The sequence below is a fragment of the Centrocercus urophasianus genome, unplaced genomic scaffold (genome assembly GCF_019232065.1).
Source record: "Centrocercus urophasianus isolate 14NV4802_14NV808 unplaced genomic scaffold, USGS_Curo_1.0 seq_19, whole genome shotgun sequence".
Lineage (NCBI taxonomy): Eukaryota > Metazoa > Chordata > Aves > Galliformes > Phasianidae > Centrocercus > Centrocercus urophasianus.
Window position 1 is genome coordinate 14,478,288 of NW_024884744.1, and position 20,514 is coordinate 14,498,801.

General features: G+C 36.8%; 1 protein-coding gene across 1 annotated transcript in view; it reads right to left on the reverse strand.

The window, feature by feature from the left end:
- The window catches only part of COL4A3 (collagen type IV alpha 3 chain), a 66,127-nt gene that overhangs the window by 23,516 nt on the left and 22,097 nt on the right, over window positions 1–20,514 (reverse strand). The window contains exons 4-29 of the mRNA XM_042820602.1: window positions 20,370–20,414; window positions 19,317–19,361; window positions 18,965–19,027; window positions 18,243–18,296; window positions 17,398–17,424; window positions 16,709–16,786; window positions 15,790–15,852; window positions 14,942–14,977; window positions 14,780–14,821; window positions 14,289–14,366; window positions 13,675–13,737; window positions 13,372–13,428; window positions 13,123–13,167; window positions 11,696–11,749; window positions 11,291–11,332; window positions 10,068–10,152; window positions 9,398–9,433; window positions 8,911–9,075; window positions 7,744–7,836; window positions 6,611–6,706; window positions 6,185–6,255; window positions 4,948–5,136; window positions 3,958–4,126; window positions 2,753–2,845; window positions 1,542–1,646; window positions 564–661 (exon numbers count right to left, since the gene is read on the reverse strand). Coding sequence (XP_042676536.1) covers window positions 564–661; window positions 1,542–1,646; window positions 2,753–2,845; window positions 3,958–4,126; window positions 4,948–5,136; window positions 6,185–6,255; window positions 6,611–6,706; window positions 7,744–7,836; window positions 8,911–9,075; window positions 9,398–9,433; window positions 10,068–10,152; window positions 11,291–11,332; window positions 11,696–11,749; window positions 13,123–13,167; window positions 13,372–13,428; window positions 13,675–13,737; window positions 14,289–14,366; window positions 14,780–14,821; window positions 14,942–14,977; window positions 15,790–15,852; window positions 16,709–16,786; window positions 17,398–17,424; window positions 18,243–18,296; window positions 18,965–19,027; window positions 19,317–19,361; window positions 20,370–20,414 — 1,992 coding nt within the window. The remainder of the gene's footprint in view (window positions 1–563; window positions 662–1,541; window positions 1,647–2,752; window positions 2,846–3,957; window positions 4,127–4,947; window positions 5,137–6,184; window positions 6,256–6,610; window positions 6,707–7,743; window positions 7,837–8,910; window positions 9,076–9,397; window positions 9,434–10,067; window positions 10,153–11,290; window positions 11,333–11,695; window positions 11,750–13,122; window positions 13,168–13,371; window positions 13,429–13,674; window positions 13,738–14,288; window positions 14,367–14,779; window positions 14,822–14,941; window positions 14,978–15,789; window positions 15,853–16,708; window positions 16,787–17,397; window positions 17,425–18,242; window positions 18,297–18,964; window positions 19,028–19,316; window positions 19,362–20,369; window positions 20,415–20,514) is intronic.

Sequence of the window (20,514 nt, forward strand, 5' to 3'; positions counted from 1 at the left end):
TGCGGCATGAAGCACAGCATAAATAATAATTAAACAAACAAACCCAAATAATTTAAACCTTCATTCTTTGTCATATTAAAAAAAAGAAACAAAAAAAAAGCAACAATAAGACACATAAAAGAATGTTATATGAACACACAAAAGAAGAAATGCCATCTTTTCAAAACAGCGTTATTATTTTGTTCACATTTAGATCCTGATTACAGATTAGTCAAGTGTCCTACAATTACGTATGCCATCATATATTTCTGAGTAGCCATCTTTTCAGAAGCTGTGGCATTTATTTATTATTTATTTTGCTGAAAGCAAAGCAATAACCTCACTGTGCTGTGAAAACAGAAGTACCAAAACATCCTAAACATCTGGAGATCTGAGATCCTGCAGCTTTAGTTAAAATTTTACTTTACACTTCTCTTATAAGAGATTTCATTTGATTGATTGTGCATCACAGGTCACTAAATACAGGAGTTCTTATTTTCCTTACATTTCTTAATTTATTTGCACACTGTCACATTTAATGAATGGTACCTATGGAAAAGTCTGTGCTGTATTTCTACACGAACCTTCTCTCCTGGTTGTCCTAGATTTCCAGCACGGCCTGGCTCTCCAATCTTTCCTTCACAACCTGGTGCCCCTCTGCTTCCAGGAAGTCCTTTGTCTCCTGCAAATGAAATAAAATGTCAGACCAAATGCTGTATTTATCAACTTAGTTTACAAATGGGTATTTGTATGTCTGCTGCTAAGCACTTCTTTCACTAAGTTATACTTAACACGCATCTGCCACACGGTCTTATTCTCTAAGTATTATCACAATACTCATTGTAACACTGCTCAGTTACTCATTTCAAGTGTTAAATAACTGTCTGGAGTGAACCTGTTGATGCGCCAGTTCCCTACTATTCTCTTCAACAAGCTACATTGTAGTAATTTTAGTATCATAGCTTTCTACTTTTTGTTTGTAGGTTTCCTGGTGGGACTATGAGAGAAATTCATATTTTGAGAATCCAAAGGCACATATAAAAGATGGGCACGACTGTGCCCGAGGAGGGGCCAAATTCACAGCATTCAAAACGCTTTTTATTTCCTCCAGAATAGACCAGATACAACACTGCACTGAATCAACACTGATTAAATTAAAGTACTGCTACTTTTTCAGCTCTGTTGCATGCATGCAGGTAAGCAGAATCCATCTGACGTAAGTGAGGAGTGAGGCACTCAGAACTATTTATTAGGCCAATATTCCGGGAAGCATCAATTCTTTGAATCATCTTTTAAAATATCTTCCTACTGACAATTTCAGTACATCTCTGAAATACTTCAAATTTGCACTCTGAACGCAGTGTTGCAATTATTGTGACTTGAAGGCAGGAAATTACAAGAGTGCTAAAGATCACCTAATGTTCATTCATTTTTTTTAAATCTATTTCAATTCAGATTTCCTTTTTTTTTTACCATTTACCTTTTTGTTTGTTTGTTTCTTTTTGTGTTTTTGTTTGTTTGTTTGTTTGTTGTTGTTTTTAAGATCAAAAAATATGTTTTACCTTTTGGGCCCGGATTTCCAGGAAACCCAAGCCCTGGAAAGCCTGTGTCACCTGTTGGCCCTGGATGCCCCACATCTCCTGGCTGACCACTTGTTCCAATCCTACCTGTTCAAAGAAAATACATAAACTGTGATGCATCTTACCACAGAGCTTTATCATGTAATAACTTGGTGTTTTCTAGTTTATCATTATTAATTAGAACATCACTGCAGATCATACTGTTGGATCTTTGACGCTATTTATCCTCCACATCACTTACAATAATAACTGTGATCTTTGTGTTCACAACATCAAAGCAGACATGAGTCTATGAGCTAAGTCTTTATGCAATACTCCCAATTTCAATTTTTTTGAACAACTATTTACAGATACAAATCTTCCACTTGCTGAGGTTGTTCAAGCAACACATCGTAGGGCTTAGGCTCAGAGCAGAACCAACTATATGAACAGAAGCTACCATAAAACTGACAATAGATTTTTCTGTGCTCTTCAGGGCAGTTTTAAGGACTACTGTTCCATAACATCAAATCAAAGAGGCCTTACAGTTAGTTTCAGTCTCACTGCAATATTTAGAAGACCAGCTGTCAGAAAAGCACCCCTCTAAACCCAAGCCCCGAACCCACACATAAAGGAAACTCACTCACAGTATATTAGAACAATGGTTAATAAAGAAAAAAAGAGCCTAGAAACTTAGTAATATAATTATAAATAACTATTTAAGCAAGCTTACCACTCCTGTATAAGTTGTGTTTTTTTTTTTTTTTTTTTTTTTTTTTTTTTTTTTTTTTACTGTCACTACTGAGGGCTTAAGAATGCTTTAAATTTTAATTCTTCTCTTTTGAGGACTGCAGGAGTTGCAGTGTATTTTAGATTAGACTTTCCAAAATTATGTCAGAGGTGCCTTTTTAGGATATGAGCTGCAACATATACACTTGAAGTTTCTGTTTCTTGGAAAGCGGAATATAGCACTGCTTAGACCCTCCACCGTACTGCACACTGTGGTCATGGCCCCACGTGCCTTTTCTGTTCATTTTTATGTCTACTTCCCCTAGTTTTCTTAAAAGAGAAGGATATAACTTATTCCTTAGTCTCTGTACCACAGAAATTCTTACAGTTCTCTCAAAATAACCCAACAGTTTTATCCAGCTAGAGGTGGTAGAGAAATTCTAATCAGATCATCTGTGATTTTGACATTATCTAAACATACTCACCAGGCACTCCTGGGGGTCCAGGTAAGCCATCTGGTCCTTGAGGTCCTGGCAACGCAGGCAATGGAGCTATCCTTCTGGTCTCTCCTTTCAGACCTTCAGGAAATACATCATCAGAGTCTCATAGTTTGAAAATGTTAGGCATTTAAAAAAATAACAAGGAATCTACTCTGTTAAAAATGCAGTCTTCTTGTGCAGTTCCCATACTTCTGAAGCTCTGACAGATTTTGAATAACCTTGAAATCCTGACTTAATACAGGGGTATAATTTTATTGACACTAAGCCCACCTCATGACTTCCTCTCAGCCCTCCTGCAGTCTAGTGGAAAACCAGAAAAAAGAGCACAAAATGATTTCAAGTAGGAAATAAAAGTTATTGTCAACACCAACGACTGCCCTCAGATCAGATGAAAAGAAACAAACCAAAAAAACCTCACATCCAGCAATGTCTCCAACAGAGATTTATGTAGACTTCTTGATATGTGGAACAATATGACAAACCCAGAGTGACAAAGGCTCAGACAGATGTAATCTGATAATTGCATTTCTTTGGATAACAAATTCCCATCTTAAATGAGTCAACAATTCAGGTATACAGCATCCAATGTATCACTGCAGTTACAAGCACTAAGCTTCAGAATCCCAAGGATCTAAAATTCAAAAATTCTCTTTAAGAAGTGACTTAACCCTACCTTGAGTACATCTCTCCTGTCCAACTTCATGTTCTTCCAGATTATACTTGCCTTTAAATAAACACACTGATGATTCTGGTACTGATTCAATCCTTCCTATTTTCCTTGACAGCTTAGCTCACACTGATAACTATAAAGTTAAGGGATCTTTTTTTATTATTAAGACACTCTGGAACAGCACTGGAACCTGCTGCTGAAAAATGTGCAGTCTTTTTCCTTGGAAGTTTTCAAGGCTTGACTGGATAACCCTTTGAGGAACTTGTTCTAATCTCATAGCTTACCCTTCTCTGAGCAGGATTTTGGACCAATGGACCTGATAGGGTCCCTTCCAACCTCAGCTGTCTTATGACTCTAAGATTTTTGCTATTGTTATTTGTGGGACTGAATCTGGAACAACACACATCTCATCCTAAGAAAAACTTCCTATGTTTCGTAATTTGTATCTTTGTCTTCAGTCTCTCTTTGCAATTGAAATCTTTAACATGGGTAAAGAATAATAAAATAGTAAGTTACAAACCAGCTTCTCCAGGCAATCCATGTGGACCAGGCAGTCCTTTAGAGCCTTTGACACCTCTTATTCCTTGTGGTCCATATCCTGGCAGTCCAGGAAGCCCCATCTCTCCAGGAAAACCAGGGTTACCAGGCAATCCAGGTTGTCCTCTATCTCCTTTTGAACCAGCCAATCCCTATTAATGGTTACATATGTCTGTATTCCACAAATCGCTTGCTTTTCATGCTAACTTTCAAAACAAAATGGCTGGTTCTCTGTGACTGTGATATCATATTATTTCAGCAGCAGAGCATCTCTGTTAAATGGAGAGGACTTTTATGACTGAATTAATTGTGATCAAGAAAATATGAATTTTAGTATCAGTGTTACAAGCATAGGGCATTCATTCATCCTTTTTATGAAAAGTGAAATAGTACAAACCAGCTCAATTTTCAGTCACTGTGGCAGTACACTGAACAATTACTTTTTATTTTTCAAAGCAATATTTGGGGAAAAACAAGATTTCAACTTTGATTCTCCTTGAATACAATGAGGTGAAGTTTAGAGAAAATGATATTTGAGTTGCTTTTACAATTTCTCAGCCAACACAGCACAATGATAATTGCTAGTTTCTTTCTGCTGCACAAAGAGCTCTGTCCCAGCAATTCTAGTCTTAAAAGTAATTCTCCCAGCTTTTGTGGTTTTTCTCAGCCCTGACTGTAGATTAACTCCTTAAGACCAAAAAAGAATCATTTGGACTTTTTATTTTAAGCATTGTGAGATAGAAAATCCACACAAGCCTCATTTATCTCTGGTAGTACACAAGGATATTTACTGTCATTCTTTTGTTTTCACTTGGGATTGGTTGCTATAGATGAGCATAGCACCTCTAAGTCAAGGAGAAGCTATTGAGCTGAAATACCACAATAGGTAAAACAGATCATTACATAAAATAAAATAATTGACTAAGCTTTTCATGAATTCTGTATTCACTACAGATAGATAATGCATACTCACCTCTTCACCTTTAGAACCTTTGTAACCTTTAGAGCCAGGTCTTCCCAGAAATCCACTTGATCCTTTTCTCCCTTTGTCTCCCCTGGGTCCTGGATCTCCTTGCTCCCCTTTTAGTCCCTCTGGATACACATACCCTGGCTCACCTTTTGAGCCCTTACGTCCTTGATCTCCTTTAAAACCTGGAGGTCCCTGGAAAAAAAGCAACCAGAAAATTTCAGTGCTAGACATGTCAAGTGTTTTTTTTGTTTGTTTGTTTGCTTGTTTGTTTTTCAGTAGTATTTTGATTGAATACCTGAGAATGATTCTCCTTATTCTCATCTCTATTTACTGAAAGCGCACACTTCAATCAGTGGCACAAATAAGAGTACAAGAAAATATCTTAAAATCTGAGATTTCTTCTCCTCGTGTGACTCTCTCCCCAGGAACACTGTAACTGCCATAGTTAGCTATCTGTAGCTAATTTCAGTGCTCTTTTCTTGACACTTCAGGGCATAAAGAAAAGTTGAAAGCACACTCAGATCTAGTGACCTGCTCATGAGATCTAGGGAGCTGGAAAAAAAACATTAGCAGGCTCTTTCAGTTATACACCTGTATGCCACCACAGTATATATTTGTGCATGACAGTTTTGTCTTGGACAGTGTCTACTGTTCTTTCCCAAGAGTAATTATTACTACAGGCACAAGTTAGAACAACCACCTGCTATGTCTGTGGCAGGTGCCTGCCAACCCTCTTCAGCAAGGTTCCCAAGAAGGAACGTTCTTTGTACCAGTAAATGGAGCATTATGATTTTCTCAGTACAGCTGGGGCTTTGGCAAGTCTGCACTTGCCAAGATATGCTGGACACAAGAGGAGAGATCTGAAAAAAGGCACAGCGGACAAAATATACAGTAGACATATACAGACAAAACTGTAACATGCTTAACAGCCACTGCCATGATGAACAGAATCTTGGCCTCCTCTTCACCTGACTAGTCAACTTTAGTGTCCTCAGCTTCTCCTCACAGGACCTGTCTTCCAGCTCTTCAACCAGCTTTGCTGCTCTCCTCTGGCCAGTTTCAAGCATCTTAATATTCTTTTGCTATTAAAGAGCCCAGAATTGCACACAACATTCAAGGCAAGGCCACAACAGAAAACGGTTGAAATCACTTAGTGTAACACAGCATGTAACACCAGCTGTGACATTTACATGAAATTATTATGGGATCTGAAAAATAATCTGAAAAATGCAAATCTTACTTGAGCTCCTGGAAACCCTGGTGCACCTGGAGAACCTGGAGCTCCTTTGGGACCTGGTGCTCCTTCTCTACCTGCAAAAGAAACAGTGTATTTTGCAAAGGATAAAGAAACCAAGGAAATGGATTTTGACAAGCTCTGATAATCACACTCACCACTGAATGTTACTGCCATTCACTGCTATTCACACTGACAGCATGAGCACAGGCTTCAAACAGCACCTAAGCTCAGTGCTCAGGCATAAATGCTTTTAGGGCACAGGCTCACATCAGCAAATGGAGCTGCATTATGCACACTTATCGCAACATCAGGGCTATTTCAGGGACCCAGAATATTGCATGCTGCAGACATGCTCATACCAGTCCTGATTCTCATCCTAAAAGTATTGGCATTTTCTATTATCCCATGAAGAACACTGAGATCATTTACCAGGGATGCCATCCTGGCCACGTGGCCCAGGAGAGCCAGGCAGACCAGGTGTTCCCGGAATATAGCTGCAATCAGTACACATGCAAGCTTCATCACCTAGAAGGAATATAATAAATTAGTTGTTTAACAGCAAGTAACTCCTTAGCTTAACAAATGTGTTATATAATTTGTTGCAGAGAGTAGCCAATATATCCTGGTCAAAGAGCAGTAGCAGGAAATGTGACCTTAACTTCAATGGAAAGTCACTTTCAAGCACTACAAGATTATCTGTTGCCATACAATGAATCAGAACTGACAACATCTAAATGACAATATAGGAACATCTACTTTTTTTTAAATCTCTTGATTTTTTTCAATTCTGGTTACAGTAAGCTGTTTGGTTACTCTCTACTGACAGCCAATTTTTTTCAAAAGAAGAAAGTAACACAGGTTTTAAGCTAATGTGGCTTCATGGGACCACTTTAATGACTGGCAAGAGGCATACAAATTCAGCAGCTCTGTGGTGATAATTACAGAAGGAACCTTCTCTCAAAGACCAATTGCTGGTGTTGGACATAACAACAGGGGAACACAAAAACCTTACCAATTGTCCCAGAGAAGGTCTACACCCTGACTGCAGTGCTATACAACTGATGTGTGTTGCTGGCATGTGCACTGCTCAGAGCTGCTCTCTTCTGTAAGGGGAGGACAACATCTTGCTATCTCTAAATTTGTATCTAAAACCCCCGAACTTGAATAGCTTTTGAGGTCAATTAATTCAAAACTTTCAGAAGGTTTCTAAGTGATAGCTTTCTAAAAGGAAGCAGAAATGGAAAAGGAATTTTTCAGCTACGCATCTTAGTTTTCACATGAAAAGGCCAGTAACTGCCATTACACTCTGCTTCTGATTTCATTCAGAGGAAACCCTCTCATGGAGGAAAAAAAATTCTACTTGAAATCAAGATATACAAAACCCTGTAGCGAGGCTGAATGCCATTTTTTTTTCAACTCAAATTTCTGCTGTATTATAAGAGCTCTCAAATATGGAAAGGCTTAGTCCACAGCAGTAAGATTTCTGGGTGTCTCTGATATCTTGTTACCCCAGTGAAAACTATGTCAACCCTGAAACACAGCCAGCAAACACAATCACTGACCTTTCATGCCCATGTCGCCTGGAGGTCCTGGAGGTCCTGCACACCCTGGCTGTCCAGGGAGTCCTGGCAGGCCTGTTCTAAAAGTTACTCTACCTGTTAATGAAACAAGCATGGCACCAATACATCAGACAGTTATTCATTTGCTAAAGCAGAAAAAAAGGTCCAGAGATGAGCTGGTGTCAGTATTTATTTAAGAGAGAACTACCTGGACAAGTGCAAAACACCTTTAACTTCAAATACATGAGGATAAGTACGGTAAAGCTAAAGTAAATCTCATCAGACTGCTGCTGGATCCATCTGTCCAGCCAGAGAGGTGCCTTTAGAAAGCACAATCCCTTTTGGGGGGCATATTTACATTTTATTTGAATCAACAGAAACATAGCTCTTATTTTTCCAGAACTGGAAAGAAAACTTCTATTTTAATTGTAGATTATTAATGCTGTTCAAGTATATTTGTCATAATTATTCTGGTGTATTTACTATCACTCTGGAAAAAACAGAAGATACATTGATCAGTACATCTGCAGGATAGATATCTTTAAGAGAGAAAAGGAAAACATTACATCAGAAAAGAACTTGTGTAAGCCATACCATATATAAAAGGAAACACGTTGTTGGTTCTTAAAGATGTTCTCCTGGTTAATACACGTTCTGAAAGTGTTATAAACTGCATCTACTCAATTGGTTCATCTATTGCTTTGCTACTATTTTGTTTCCATGCTGCCAGAACTTCAAATCAGCTCTAATGCCCTGTAAGATCTATGTAGGCATCTGTGTGATCTCTCTTTTAGAACAGCCCTTTGCAAAGGTAGTTTTACAGAAATCCTGCAGTTTTTGGAAAAGTTAATCTTAAGAACAGATTTCTCTCATTAGTTCTTCCTGTGATTATATAGTAGATTTTTAGTCACAGTTATACAGAACAGTAAGACATTTTTATACTAGGAAATCACAATTTCTTCTTCCCAGAATTTCATTAACAACGAAGCACAGATCTTTGCTTTGCATGCTTTTTAATGAATACTTTAAGAAGAAATTTTGAAAGAAAAATTATGTTGTATAACTCAATATACACTTCATTCTTAAGTATTTATATAATCTAATTAATTAGATATCGAGATGACTCTAGATTTGCTGTTGCACATTGTGTATACAATAACAAAATGTCACCTGGTTCTCCCGGAGGACCTGGCAACCCAACAGAACCAATTCTGCCAGCAATCCCAGGCAGTCCTGGAGGGCCTATAATACACGAGCCCACCTGTCCTTTTTCTCCCTTTGTTCCTTTTGGCCCAGGAAATCCTGGGGGACCTCTCAGACCAGGTCTTGACACACCTAATAAAAGAGGAATAAATATCAAGGTAAACAAGAAATGGAACTTCGAAGCAAAGTAAAGTTTGCAGGTTGACCGAGACAAGCACATTGTCTCAGAGTCCGTATCATGAATCTTTTTTTATGCTGTGATTTATTAAATAATTACAATGACAGGGTAAATATATTTTTAAATGCTCTTTAAATTCTCTTTAAATACTTGTCCCATCAAAACTTTTGGGTGACATATTTTTGCTACCTCCAGTTATGTTCAATGTCTTCCAATCTTAAGATTTTCACAAAGCTGAGGGGGCATAATAGCAAGGTACTGAATTATTACACATACCTGGTCTACCAGCATCTCCAGGAGGACCCTGTGGCCCTGCAAAATAATTTAAAGTTTAGAACTTTAATTGAAAAACTGTATGATCTACAAGGCACTAATCAGTAACACTGATTACCATCTTTGGACTTCTGCATTCTATTCTCATTTTATCGTTTAAGAGTTTGGTTTTGCCTGTGTAGCAAATATACCACTTATGCAACTGTTGCACACTGCCAATTCTCACTAAAATCTGGTTCAAATAATTCAATACATTTTAATTTTACAGCATAGTCAAAATAAATGAAAGAAAAAAATTATTATTTTAGGGTGATAGGCAATTAAAAATAGCCAAAAAAAGCCAAAGAAGAGTAGTAGAACCTTCACAGAAGACTAACAGCCCTGATGGTTTGTCTATGGCATACATATACAATACTCTGTTGGAATTATCCACTGATGTCATTATACAGAATTCGAGCGAGTTTAGGTGCTGAACTCAGTTATCTATACAATGAAGTACATCAACTTCACTATTTTTAAAAGGAATTTCAGCTCTGCAATTTCACAGGAATCATTTGGAAATATTCTTGGAAAGGCAGAAGCAAGTTGCTGGGTACTCAAAAATCTAGCCTGCAGAAAGCCCTTTGAGTAAACTGCTCTTTCCAAAAGATTCTAGTCTGAATAGGCTACTAACCAGGCATGCCACGTTGCCCTTTGGGTCCTGGAGGTCCAGGAGGTCCTGCATCTCCTTTTTCACCAACTACGTCATAATACTCTGTCTTAATAAAAAGATTGCATGAAAAGTAAAAATAATAAGAGTGAAAAGCACAGTGCATCACACTGACCATTTAGTTAGAACAATGTTATGATTTCATTCATCATATTGACGTTCTGACACCATGAGACCTTTCTAATCACATACTAATTACTCACAAGCAGACAGAAATTGAAGTACAATTGTTAACACACAGCTAAAGCCAAAAGACTTGCACAAATAGAGGGAGCTGGGAATTCCAACCAAGTTCCTTAACCCTCACAGAACTCCTCTGTCTGTGAATGCAATTATACAGGCAAGGTACAAGTTGGAGATGCAATCATGAATATTACAGTAGCATGAAAATATTCTTGACACAAACCTTCAGGAATCAGTGTATTCGACTGCCTAAAAGTAGCACCAGCAATATCTAGGCTACTCTCCTAAGTAATCATACATGAGAACAGACAAAATCACCTAGTTAAGTCACAAATGCATATAGAAGTCATTCATTTAAAATTAATATTTATAATATTCTTAGTATATTCTTAGTTCCTGATTTCAGAGTTTCTTTAAGTGAACAGCAGAATCAAAAAGTTAGTAGCTATAGTTCTGCTTTTTCGTAACTATAATTTTTTTGCTCTTTTCTGAATTATTTTGCATGGGGATTACTACCCAAAAATAAGATTACAGTAAGAGTTTTGCCTTGCTACAAACACATTACATTGAAATGCAGATGGACTACTAATACACCGATTTTAAAACGAACAACAACAAACTGCTTACAACTAAAATTCACAATTTTTTTTTAATTAATTTTTTGAGAAGCAGTGGGCATTTTTACAGCTTCACCATCATCACAAATTATTCAGCTTATTTGAAGTTGCTTCTTTTTGAACAGAAAGTTACCATTAAATGCACATGGGGCCTTTAAGAAGGCCAATGGAGTGGAAATAACTGAATTCTAATGAGATGCCATTTTTGCATCCAATCCTACATGAAGGGAGATGCCACCTCTGTGAAACACCCAACAATAACAGTACCTCCCAGAATGACATATTCCAGTAAGAGCATCATGAGGCATCTGAAATTGCCATATGAAATCTGTTGGGTTTATTCTAGTGGGTTAGACAAATGTTATGATGAAGGTAATTTACACTTACTTGACCACAAGCTCCAGGTGGACCAGTGTTTCCTTTTACACCCTTCATTAAAGGACAGAAATTGTTTATTTATTGAAAAACAATACTTGACATGACGTTTGATATCCTTTGTTTACTTTGTACTTGTGTACTTTGTTTATAACATCAAACTACTTTTGTTCCCAAACTGTTTCTGTTCCCAACACAACTGTTCAGTCACGTACTCCAAAAACTACAGAAACACAGCAGCAGGCAAGGATGGGCACACTAGTTCATGCACATCATTTATTAAAGTTGACCCATTCTCTATTGTACATATTACTGTCATATTTCAAGTAAAGTAAATCATAATGAAGACAACATGCTAACACTGAAACATACCTTATCCTCCTCCTCAAAAATAACAACAAAAGCATTAGCCAATACCTTAGCTCCTTGTCTACCAGCCAGTCCTGGTTTGCCCTGTTCACCATTTTGTCCCTGCAGGTGATAGAGACAATTTTATGATAAATTATCTCTTAACACTGTCATCAGTAAGATTCAAATTTGAATTTTTTCTTTTTTCATGGTAATGGCAATGTGAATGAGACTTGCTCAGGGGGAGAAATCTAAGTGAAAGACTCAGGTTAGGCTAAAGTTCCTTGCCTGCAAGCAATACTACAGGTCTGACATGCAAACCCACATTTATAATGGCATATTCTACCAATCCTAAGGTGAAACCCCTCCAAATAGCACATATGTATGAGGTTCTGATTTGTCCTCCCTCCACAAACTGATGTTTCTGAAAGAGGATAAACTAAACACAATGTGATATTCCCACTTATAGCAACTTCATCTTCCAGATCTTCTCCAATGTCTGTGATAATGCTGATCTCTACCACAAAGAGATGTCAGAAAGACCAGGACGGAAAATAATACAGACTGCAGCTAAGGCTTTCTGCAAGCATAGGTATGTAAGGAAAAAGGATTTTGCCAGAGCAGATGCAGCTCAATGCACTTCTTGTTTGTAATGCAGAAATAGGAAGGGAACAATGACCTGTCTTTGTGATGACAGAAGGTATTATTCGTGTTAATTGAATGACAAGACAGTGAAGTCTTGCAATCTGTCATTCCAAGTTTTTTATCAGACTGGAATGTTTAGACTGAGTGCTAATGTTGTTTTGACACAACGAGGATAATATTTTAGTAGGAGAATGACATACGAGAAATCAGGTTTTGTAAGCTCACTGTGGCACTAATTCAAAGTTATTAAAGTGAAATAAATATAAAATTGAATAACTGTTGAATCAGTATACAAACGAGATCATTTTGGGTATAAAATAACATAGTTTAAGAACTGTATTTTGGCACTTCCTCCAATGTAACAATTTTAACATCTATCAGTCATCTCATTTCAGGCCAAGATGGCTGTGACCTTGACTATAACTTTTCTTTGTAAAAGAATGTCACTGATTCTATTGATTAAAATTTGTCATTTTGTTTCTTGACTTTGGCTAAGGTAAGGTTTAACTCTCTTGCAAAATTTTCCATTTATTAACTAGAATGAAATTCAGTTGACTTAATTTTTTGGAATTTAGTGTTTATTTGACCTGGCTCAGATTCATTTGATAGTTAGCTGCAAGCAACAAGTCTTTTTATTTTACAAAGATGCAACAAGATCTATGCAGTGTCCTTCTCCCTGCACAAATCTATAGATATGTGGCATGTTCTAAGGCCAGTTTAATGACAGGAAATGTTTAACAATGCATGCAAATCAGCATTCTCAAACATATTTTGCAAAGCTGTGACAAGATGTGACCATGCTGAACAGATGACTGTTACTTAAAAAACATTTTTAAGGTTTCCTTCATTACCGGTAATCCAGGTAGACCCGGAGCACCTTCTTTACCAGGTTTACCCTACGAAGAAAAAATAAAATAAAATAGAAAAATAAGAAAATTTTAAAAGATCTCTAGTCTGGTTTACTGGATGAAAGAGTTTTTGCATCTTAGAAAATCTGATTTGAAAACTGGAAAGCAGAAGAGTAACAGCTTTTCCCTGAAAAGCAATAGAACAAAACTGCTTTTCAAGGAAGATTAACATATCATGCCTTTCTCACATACCTGTGCTCCAGGTTCTCCTTGGTCACCCTTTTCACTCTGAGAATCACCAGTTGGCCCCTGTAACAAAAACACCCTCAAATACACGTTTTTAAGTCACAGTTTCTAAATTAAATACATATTTATCTTTTTAAAAAATTTTATTTATCTTTAAATAGTGTAAAGATGAAGTGCAAGTAAAATAAAATTAATAGGTATTCATTAAAGGTCAGAATAAATAGCATAATACTGGACTCTAAAGAATCGCCTTAATTAGGTGATGCTGTCCGAATGTCTGAATTTATGGGATTTGCTGTAGTCTCTTACTGTAAATCCCATTGGCCCTGGAAGTCCTCTTGATCCTTTTTCTCCTTTCTCTCCTTTCAAGTCCTATTACAGAGAAAAAGTAATAAATTCAAAATTTAATATGGTCACCAAGATGTTTCTGGGCTTATCTAAACATTCTAGTGTAGCAAATAGGAAAGCCTCAAATCACTGACAAGATCATTTAAGCATAGATAGCTCTACTTAAATATCTAAACGAAAAAGTAACTTACTATCAGCACCCCTGCCTACAGGTAGAGGCACAAAGAAGGTTAAGAAAGGCTTCTACAGGTACACCAAACGGAAAAGAAAGGTCCAGGAGGACCTTTAGGTTTGCGACTACCTGAGGAGCCTGAACATCTTTCTGTCTCTGGATCTTGATGAGGTGTATCCCAGAGTCCTGAGGGAACTGGCTGATAGAGTCAGCAGCCTACTCTCAAGGATATTTGAAAAACTGAATGGACACATTTTAAGAAAAGCTTAGTACCTAACCATACCTACAAAGTGAGAATGGGTGAAAAGAAATGTTACAGGACAGTGAAGATAACAATGCTCTTGCAGAAAGTACAAAACAGTAAAATGGTTTATTTGAACATGGTCTTTGACTATTTTACTACCGTCATGTTGTCTGGTCCACTTAATGTAACAATAACAGTTCCTGGTGGTCCAGGCGGTCCAGTTAATCCAGTGTCTCCCTTAAAAAAAAAAAGAAAGGAAAAATGAAGCAATTACAAATTTTTGTTTATCTGTTTGTTTCAAATTACAACTGCTATACATTTGACATTGTGATTTTTTTTCTGTCTTTACAAATACTTGTTAACACCATCAACATTTCTGTTTGCTTGCTTTTTATCTCCCAATATATAGAAAATAGTAACTGCTATCTCCTCATCTCCTCTGAGGTTTCTATTATTCTATCATAAGCTTTTTTCTTCAACTTTTATGAGAAAAGAGTTTGTCATCATATACTGCCATGTTTCCATCTTCCAGTAAAAAACTTCCATACATACACTGAGAATTTTATTCACAGTATCTACTTTTCCAAACATTTCACCATAGCATATCAGAAACATAACTTAAAAACATTTTAAGCATTGCATGCAAATACCTTTCTTCCTTTGGTTCCTATTACTTTCATTCCCATAAGACCCTATAAAAACAAACAGTTTGGAGCTTTTTACAAAATTTATTTTATTAACACCCATAGAATATGCAAATAGATGTTACATATATTAGAAAGTTTTCATTTTCATTACCAATCTGAGACTACCTTAGGTCCAGGAGGTCCTGGTCTCCCTGGTATTCCCTACAAAAAAAAAAAAAAAAAAAAAGGAAAAGAAAAAAACAACCACTGTGTAAAAAAAATTATGATATTCACACCTATGTAGGAACCCTGAAGTGCCCAGCTTTCACTGAGTTATATTACTTTTTTCATTTCTTTTTTCACCATTACCATTGCCATTTGTTTTGAGGTGAAGATACAGTAGAGATTACATGGTCTGACTGCAAACACATACCTCTGTTATAGTTATTTACATTAGAGTTTAATTTTAATTTATGGGTAGTTGTTTTAAAATAAAAATTTATGGCTACTCAGAATCATAGAATCATAGAATCGCAAGGTTGGAAACAACCTATAAGATCATCTAGTCCAACCATCTTCTCATTACCACTGCTACCACAAACTAAACCACATCTTGCAGCTCCTCATCCAGGCATCTCTTGAACACTGCCAGGGACGGCGATTCCACCAGCTCCCTTGGCAGGCCATTCCAGTGCTTGACCAACCTAAACCTTCTCTGGTACAACTTGTGGCCATTTCCCCAGGTCTTGTTTGTTGCCTGGGAGAAGAGGCAAATGCCCCCTCACCACAACCTCCCTTCAGGAAGTTGTAAAGCACAATGAGGTTTAAGGACAAGGATATGTCTGAAAACATGGAAATTATCATGCATTAAAATAAAAAGGAAAAAAAAAAGAATCAGATGTATGCAGAAAGGTATGGATTTCACAAATTCAAGTCTCTCTAAACCTCAAACAAATCTGAGAGTCAAATAAGTCCATAGATGACTTTAAAAATCAAAGGTTAAAGTAACACGTGATATTTAAGATCATACTCACGGAAGTTCCTGGAAGGCCCCGTGGTCCAGTTTCCCCAGGATATCCTTGAACACCCTGAGCACCCTGCACATTAAAACAAACAAACAAAAAACAACAAACCAAACATAACATGAATAAATGTCCTGGCAAGATGGTGAGAAAATTGTAATGCTAAGTTCATCAAACTGAATAACAGGAGCAGCACTGTCTCTTGATTTCCTTTTTATGTCTCAAAAGAATGCAGAAATAAAACTGTGTTTTGAAACACAGAATGCATATATCTTCTAAAGCTAAACTACGTTAGGGTGTAAGTCCTGTTTAATGCAACAGTGGACATTCTAATTATCCGTGTAGTCCTACTGTTAGACAAAGTAAGCCTGCAAGCTTTGGAATATTCTATGCAATAAATCCTATATTTTAAAGCTTCATTTCTGAAGAAATGGGAAATTTAGAATAAATCTATGTTCTTCATTTATATTAACAGTCAAAAATAAACATCTACTCTGCTTTCTTCTATTAATCTTGATGTTTTGTAGAAAAAATACAGATCACATTGTTTTTCGTTAACAATTCTGGAGAAGCTGAACCAATTTTACTTCATGGGGAACTTTTTACCATTTCTAAAGTAATTATTCTTGTCTGCAACCTGACTTTCTCATTCCTATTTAACTAATAGAGAAGGAAGACTGCTGGTTCTGAAGACAAAATAATTACCATTATTCTTGTGTACTTTGTGTTGAAAAGTCAGAAAAAAAACTTCTGATAAACTATATTTGTCAGATTATATGAAGTTAAAAATTTTTAAATACGGTTATTTTCTCGTTTAGAAATGAGTAATTGTAAAAAATACTACACATCTATAAATACATAGCACATAAAAATAATCTATTATACGGACACGCATATATACATACAACTATAGGTATATACTATTCATTACCTGATGCCCAGGCATTCCTGGCAATCCAGGATCACCTTTTGCACCATATCCTTGGTCATATCCATCTGCAGGGCACCCCTGGACAATCCAATAGAAATCAGATAGAAAGATATGCTTGGAAAACTTTTTAATGGATCTTAGGCTTCAAATCTTCCAACAGAGTATGTAGGGAAATAAGCAACATCAGAATTGCAAGACGATGATAAATGTCCACTACAGATAGTTCTATCTTAAAAAATGGTTTTATTAAACAGCATATAACTTTTTTAGGCATCCAAGTTCTCTGTATTAGGAGTAGTCATCATTTCAGATCTACCTTGTTTTCTTATCCACAGTCCTGAACATTTTTTCAGTTTTTCTGTTGCTTTTTTTCATCTTTAACTACTCTCTAGTGCATTTACAGGTTTCCATATGAATTCCATAAGCTAACTGAGGAAGAGCTTAATTCTTTGCATGCTTGAAAGACAAATTCTGAACAAGCAACAACTGTAGTTAAAGGAATTGAAAAAAATATACAATTTTGTATCTCAAAATGAGTACAGACGGAGCACCAAAATTTGTTGTACTTCTGGAAAATAACCCTGTTTTCTGTGAATGATGATCTCAAGTACTCATTTTCAGCAGCAAACATGAATATTAAGTCTTGATTTCCAATAAGTATTTCAGATGATATACTGTAAATGACTGACCTTATCTCCTTTGATGCCAGCAATACCCTACAGAGATGAACAATCATATTACTAAAACAGAAAAGCAAGCAACAATGGTGAAAGGACACATTATAAATATTCATTAAACTCAGTGCTCTTGAAATGATTTATTTTCACAAACACAGTGTAGCCAGGTACACACTTGCTGTGCCTGATTTCAATTTAGGAAAAAAATGACATACTATCAAAAAGTAGTCCAGACACACTGCTGCAGTTCTACACACACAGACAGAACAGTCTTGAGGTCAGATCTTAAAAAATTTAATATAAAGCAATAGGAGAGTTGGTACAATAAAGATCATGTTTAGAAATTATCTGATTTGAAGCCACTAGAACTTGACAGGTAGCACTGCTTTCTCTATTTGTTGTCTGTAAGCTTTTTTTAAAAAAATTTTTTTTTACATAGAAAAAAAAAAGGGTAAAAACAATGCAGCCACAATAAAAGTATTGGCTTTAATTCCTAGTTCTGTTATTGGCTTAAGTAGACTGTATCCTCAATGGTATGTGGGCACGAACTGAAAATGGAATCTATTTAAATACATCCTGTACACCTTTAAAGATGTGTTAAATTTTCATGACTATGCCTTGCGTCATTATAGAGCTCACATGCATTCACTGCCTAAAACGTTGAGGCCTAACGTATCAGATTATGCATCACTTTTAAGTTTTGCTTCTTTACTGCACTCTATTCATTGTTAATAAATTGGGAATACCTATATATTTCAACTGTCAATACCAGCTAATAAAAGGCTTTACAAAACTGCTTCACTGAGTGTCTGTATGCAATAAAAATGCATACAGTCATGAATTTCAAAGACACCTACTGGAATGCCTGGAGCACCTCTTCTACCTGGAGGACCTGGGAAACCCCGATCACCCTGAAATTAAGAGCAATTGTTAATGCTTATTATTATTATTATTATTATAGCAAAGATACAAAGAGGTTTTTTTATGTTATCACACTAAAATTGTAGTTTCTATCACATTAAAAGAAGTGGCATAGCCTGACCTCACAGGTCAGAGATCAGAATTTATTAGTTATATCAGACCAGTTTTCTGTTTTTCTATAAAATGCATTATTTTCCATAAAAGGCATTCTTCTCACTCCTTCTTTCAGATTGAATTCTTTCTTAATATTAAATTTTTCTATTAGTTGCCCTTGGGATTTATGAATTGCCAGCTGCAAGCTAGATGCAGGTAAATCAAAATGAACTAATTTCCTCTTCCATTACCCATGTTAAAAGAAGGACTGGTTGGGCAAAGCTGATTAGGTCTTCTGGACTTTAGGCAAAATAATTTCTTTCTGTCAAAACAACAAACATAATTCTTAACAGCGCAGGACATTAACTTATATTATTTAATTATTCTTGCACATAAATATAGTGCTTTTCCTTCCATTATTAACTGTCATGATTCAATTTTTTTTCTAGTCTGTAAAGTCACAAACCAAAACAAACCAAAATTGTTGTATATTGGAGGAAAAATAAGAATGCTTTGGCCATTCCCAAACATAGTCAATCACAATCACAACCAGCTTGGTTTGTACCTTTGTGCCGTTGCAACCTGGAACACCTGAGCGCCCAGGGTGGCCAGCAATTCCTGGTTCACCCTAAAAAACATGTACAAAATTGACACAAGCTTTGTTTTTGCACATTCATATTACCTACAGCAACACTGAAACAGTTTGGAACAGTGTTTCACAAAACATGATAGATTACAAATTGTACTGAAATCATTACAGTGAGTAAGAATTGCTGATGCTAAGATTGTTATCTATAGTTTAACTGACAGACAATTCAGATGTTGACACTGGAGTGAGTATGCTGGGTTGAGAGTAATTGTGTACTGAAGAGTATTTTAGGAGAAAAATTGGATAAGTCAGATTCATTTTTACTTACTGGAAGGCCTGGGGGACCTGAAAATCCAGGGATTCCTGGGACTCCCTAATTGTACAAAAACAGTAGAACAACGTCACTAATATTATGGAAAATCTCATCATGCAAATTTCCTTTTTGTCATACTCTAAATAGAATGACACATTCCATGACATAAATTTAAAAAATACTTTGAAGGCATAGAATCACAGAATGGCTTGGGTTGTCACCATGAGCAGGGTTGCTATCCACTAGATCAGGCTGCCCAGGCACCTATTCAGCCTGGCCTTGAACACCTCCAGGGCTGCGGCACTCACCGCTCCTCTGGGCAGCATATGCCAGTGTCTCACCACAATCTGGGTAAAGAATTTCTGCCTAGCATGTAACGTAAAACTCCCCTCTTTTAGTTTAAAGTTATTCCCCCTTGACCTATCACTACCTGTGCTTGTAAACAGTTGGTCTCCCTCATAGTTATAAGCCACCTTTAAGTGCTGGAAGGCCACAGTGAGGTCTTTCCAATGCCTTCTCTTTTCCAGGCTGAACAAGCCCAGCTTCCTCAACCAGCAGCCCTTTGATCATCTTTGTTGCCCTCTTCTGGACCTGGTCCAAAAGCTCTGTGTCTTCTGCTGGTGGCCCCAGGCCTGGACTCAGTACTCCAGATGAGACCTCATGAAGGCAGAGTGGGGAGCAAAATCACCTCTCCTCCTACTGCTGGCCACCCCTCTTTTGATGCAGTCCAGGATACAGCTGATCTTCTGAGCTGCAAGCACACACTGATGGCTCATGCCCAGCTTGTCATTTACCAGAGCACCCAAGTTCTTTTGTTCAGGGCTATTCTCCATAACTTCTTGTCCCAGTCTGCAGATGCATCTGGGATTGCACCGACCAAGGTGTGGTACCTTGCACTTGGCCTTGTTGAACCTCTAAGGTTAACATGAACCCACTTTTCAAGCTTGTCCAGATCACTATGGATGGCATCCCTTCCTTCTGTCATATGAACTCATTTTTCACATATTACTGTTAGCTTTAAACAGGATATTTAATACATACAAACTTGTTTAAAACAAAAGTACTTACTCGTATACCTTTGGGTCCAGCCAAGCCCACAGGCCCTGGTGAACCCTAAACCAGAAATGAACAACTGCATATTTCAATATAATAGAGCAAATACAAAACAGGTTATACAATATTTTTATATATATATATATATATATATATATAT